General features: G+C 33.8%; 1 protein-coding gene across 1 annotated transcript; it reads right to left on the reverse strand.

Moving 5' to 3' along the window:
• Positions 1–2,375: 2,375 nt before the first annotated feature.
• Positions 2,376–4,315, reverse strand: LOC135672499 (uncharacterized protein At5g65660-like). The gene is made up of 2 exons (XM_065180976.1): positions 3,795–4,315; positions 2,376–2,615 (listed from the first exon to the last, which is right to left on the reverse strand). Exons 1-2 carry the CDS (start codon positions 4,068–4,070, stop codon positions 2,481–2,483), a joined length of 411 nt encoding a protein of 136 aa, XP_065037048.1. The 5' UTR covers positions 4,071–4,315; the 3' UTR covers positions 2,376–2,480.
• Between the last annotated feature and the right edge of the window lie 697 nt (positions 4,316–5,012).

Here is a 5,012-nt window from a genome sequence, read left to right on the forward strand (position 1 = left end):
CTCTAAAAATTAGTAAAATATCATCTCAAACCTCATTAATGAAGTATGAAAGGGTATGGGCAGTAATAATATTTAGATAAAGTGAGAGTGGATTAAATTGCCTTATACTAGAATTCTCTAAAGAGATCACCATTAATATGGAATTTGGAACTAGGTGAAGAAATACACTCATAAATCCATGAATGAAAGTCTTTCATAAGCCTTTTTTATGTCTAGTTTAATTAAGATTAAAGAGTCTCTTTCCATTTGAAATCAAACATAATATTGGTTAATTTTTGGATAACTAAAATATTATCATATGTATTATGACCTGAGATAAAGACAGATTAACTACTGAATAGCAAATTATTTAGATAAGATTTCATCTATGAAAGGCATAGATGAGCCATCGAAGCTTTTCAGCGATTGCTCATCTGATGTTGGAACCCTCATAATTAACTTATTGTTGTTCATCATTGGGTTCAAAGAAGAGCATTCACTTAATATAATCTCTACAAAAATGAATACAAAACAACCCCTTTCAAAGGTCAAAGATGGATTATCCAACCGACCAATAAAAGAAGCTAATTGAAAAATGGATTCATTGTTCCAATATTCAAATGGATTCATTGTTCCAATATTCAAATGGATCCACATAAGGGCAGTTGGAAATTAAGCTTCCATGGGATAAGATTGAGAAATTTGTCATAGAAAGCATCCCCATTCGAAGCAAATCTAAATAAGAAAAGAGCATTTATCATACCAAAAATCAAGGGATTGCTATAAAGAGGCCACATTCGGGATATTGAAGTTCTGCTACTCTAATTTTTACTTTTATAAAAAACCTATAAAATCTACATAAGCACTCTTGATGCATTCATATCCAGAAGAAGAAGAAGAAGAAAGTATTAAAAGAAGATAAGTATGTTGATAGAAGATAAGATTTCCCCAACTATACGAGGAAATCTTATCTTCCTCAACAGAATAGATAAGATTTCCTCATATAGTGGGGAAATCTTATCTTCTATCATGGATGCAAAATATGGTTTACAAGCGAGAGGCGCGATTGTGGACGGTGGCGGTTGCGATTGTGGATGAATGTCTAATGGTTTCATTGGACGTTTTTGAGTCGAATCTACTTTGGAACTTACATCTCTCATTTTCTTACCGCATCTATCACCAAAACCCGCTATGTCACCGCATCAAAAGTCATCTTTTAGCCAATGAGAACTTAATGTTTTTTTTTTTTGTTATAAAGGATAAGTAGTGAAGATGGGATTTAAACCCAAGACCTTGTGATAAGTTATCAAGATTTTTACCAACTAAGCTGCCTAATACTTTCAAGCCTAGCTAAGCTAGCTAAAAACTTGAGAATGTTTTCAATATTAGCATTTTGATCACCTAGGTTTGCTGAGTAGCAATTTTACAATTTGCTCACTCTCATGCACGTTAATATAAATATTTCCACAAAATTAAGAATAAAAAAAATAAAAATAAAAAGATATGGGTTAAAGGTCGTTATAATAAAAAGAGATGAAGAAAGATAATTATATAGATAAGAATTAGAGAGAAGGTAGGTATATTGAGTTATATGAATTAGGTTACGAATGAGGATTCTTAATATTTCTGAAATATGTGATTGAAAAATTGATCCTAGATGATGTTAGATACAGATAAGAACAACCCTTTTCTGATCTTATGGCATTGGAACATTATTACATATTTCATAGTCATTACAAGGATAAAAACTGGGCTTTTTATAGCTATTTACCAAATGATCAGTCTCGAGCACATCTAACTCGCTTCATCACCATAAGCGAGTTAACGTTGATGGTAACCAAAATATTCTACAGCAAACCTTACAGGTACGCCAAGTTAAATTAGTTTCGAGTATTCAGTTGGATAAAGATATTGGTGCCTCTGACCACACATAACCTCATATTATATTTGTTCTATCTTCACGAATATCTTGTATGTATGTATTGTATGTGTGTATGTAATACTTATGCGACGATGAGATGAGTATCAGATTTAATGATTCAGCTAAGTCAATGTGGAATTAGCCTGAAATAGTAAATTTATTGAAGACCTATGAGAGAGTTAATCAGCAAAAATTCTACAACTTAAAATCTTATAGATAATATGGTACCCATGGAAAATTCCAAGAATTAGGCTAATTTGGATGGAATTTTAGAGTAAAAGGTTCGTGGAGATATATTGATGATTGCTATTTTAGCTGTGCGACAGCTACAAATCTTGCTTCTGTAATTTTTTTCTTCATAAAGAAAAAAAAATAGAATTATCAGAAAATTAACCCCTTTTTTTTGTTTTTAGTAGCACTTTGAAACTATACACAATGACAAGATATAGTCTTCTTTAGAAAGTAGGCAACCGGCTGGAGAACCAATAAATAAGGTTACAACTGCTGCTTAAATAATACAAGAATAAGAAGCAATGCATATTGTAGTTCAACTAACACAAAAAGGAGGTGACTGCTTGCTCTACGAAATGGAGGAGGGATTGTTCGAGAATGCCTCCTGGTGTCCTCCGGGTGGACAAGGCCACGCCATGAATTTGGGCATTCTATCCCCCGGCATTATGACAGGAAAGCTTGGGATTCTTTCCACCTTATTCTCCTGCACACAAGGAAGGAACAAGTTGGGAGAATTTGTTACTGCATGTATGTAATAAATAAAATACATAGTGCAGATGTTTCTTTCTATAGATCACTCTTTCGCTCTCCATGTTATCTTTCACTAAACTGTTAGTAGATAGAGGTACATATGGAATAACATCTCTACATCTTCAATTTATTTTACACAAATATCCATGGTTGAAAAACAATTAAGGCTCTTTTTCACAATACTAAGTAGCTCCGTTAAAACTTGACTAATAAATGATCTTTCATATAGTTCATAATCAAACTAAGTTATTCTTTCGGACGTACGTAAAATGGTTTGCATTTATAAACCTTTTTATAAATTATTAAAAATTTTGGGGGATTCATTATTTGGGAGGCCCTTTTTTTTTCTCTCCTAAAATAAATCACTATAACCTATACATCAATCAATATCCAAAGTAAATTTTGTTTAAAATCTTTACTTCTGGATGAGTGTGGTACTCAATTTCAAGGCATCTATTATTAAAATGAAACAAACATTTTAAAAGGACAAAACACAGATGGTTGCCGTTAATGGATGATTTTATCATTTTTATTTACTAAATCTGTCTTTATAGTTTTTATTTATCAATAGAGAATAAAATTCGAAATAGCATGCAAAAATTGATAAAAGAGAAGTATGTACGGGCATGACCAGTATTTGTTTTTTTTTTCCTAAATAAATACCTCTTAGGATATATATATAAAGACAGATATAATTTGTGGAATTTAGTTTTATATATATATATATATAACTAAATTCCACAAATTTAGTTATATATATATAAAAATACCTCTTAGGATATATATATATAAAGACACACACACACACACACACACACACACACACACACATATATATATATATATATATATATATATATATATATATATATATATATATATATATATATATATATATATATATATAGTGCTATTTGTGGAATTTAGATGGATCATGGGTGAATTTTAGCGATGCAACCGAATCTAACTTGTTGGGAGATGTAAGAAAGTTTCCAAGGGAAGGGGAATCCGATCCAAAATTCTGCCTTAGAAATAACACACATTAAAAAACAAAAAATCTAAGAGAGAAGATAAAATAAGAAAAAGAAAAGAGGGTGTGACAGTTGCCAATGAAACGGGTGGTGATTGGTACCTGATGCTGGAGTGCGACCTTGGACGCAGGAGACGATAGAGAAAACTGGGGAAGCTGGCCATCTTCCACGGCGGCCAGGGAAGGTTGGTTTCCGTGGCGGCGGCGGCGGTCTCGGAGGGAACGGAGCTTCTCCCAGTGGTAGCAGCAAGAGAAGATGCCGCTGAGGCAGAAGATGACGATGAGCAGAAGCGCGGTGCCCAGCGGAAACCCCAGCGTCGGTCTCGAGGGATGATTCAAAGCTGGTGTTGGCATCGTCGCCAGCTCCGCGCCGTCCATTCCTCCCTCGCCTTCTTTTGATCTCCTTCTCTCTCTGGACTGTGTGTCCGCGTCTCCTAGTTCCTAACAGTCGCCTTCTTCTGCGTCGGCTGCATGCATGCTACTTAGGGATCACTGGGTAGGGATGAAGAGAGGGTGGGTGTGGAAGACGGATCTCTTTGTTATTATGGTGCGGTTGAAAATGAAATGTCGCCCACCGAGCATGTACGGTCCTTACAAGCACGGAGACGGTAGTGCTGGTGGTTCGGTAATGATGCTCCTTGAGGTGGAGGACTCTAATAATGTACTCCGCCTTGCTTTTTAGATTTCTTCTTCTAAAGCAAATTAAGCTGCACGATGATGGATTGCCACTAGTTTTATGGATTGAAGGATATATTCCTTTCATATTATACTTATGTTACTGCAAAATAGATGTTTGATTTAAGTTTGTAGCACATACTGTAAAACTAAAAGTCCAAATAATATTTCAGAATAATGATACTATGCATCCTGAACGACACTAAATCTTGTATTCTAAAAGAATACGGAAAAATAATATATATATATTTTAGTACATTAAGATAGACTCTGATAGATCTGAATTATACTTAATATTAATAGAGCTTTTTACGTGAACTTATCGTTATATGGTTTAGGTTTGATGATTTGACAACTCGATATCACCCTTCAAATCAAAATTTTGATAAGAAAAGAACTATTATTAGAAGATCAAACATAAGATTAGAATAAAAAATAATCTTTATTGTTTGTAAAGCTAAAGTACTAATTATAAGTCTTAAAATGGCAAAATTAAAAAGTACTTACAGAGACTATGAAAGCGTAGAGTGTAGGTTATCTTTGGACAGCATTTGAGAATTCTCAACAGATTGCATATTGCTATTGGATTCAGTCTTCTCATTCTCTCTTGTTACTAGAACCTCATCCCTAGGTTTGGATAATAGG

This window comes from Musa acuminata, chromosome BXJ1-4 (assembly GCF_036884655.1).
Source record: "Musa acuminata AAA Group cultivar baxijiao chromosome BXJ1-4, Cavendish_Baxijiao_AAA, whole genome shotgun sequence".
Classification (NCBI taxonomy): Eukaryota; Viridiplantae; Streptophyta; class Magnoliopsida; order Zingiberales; family Musaceae; genus Musa; species Musa acuminata.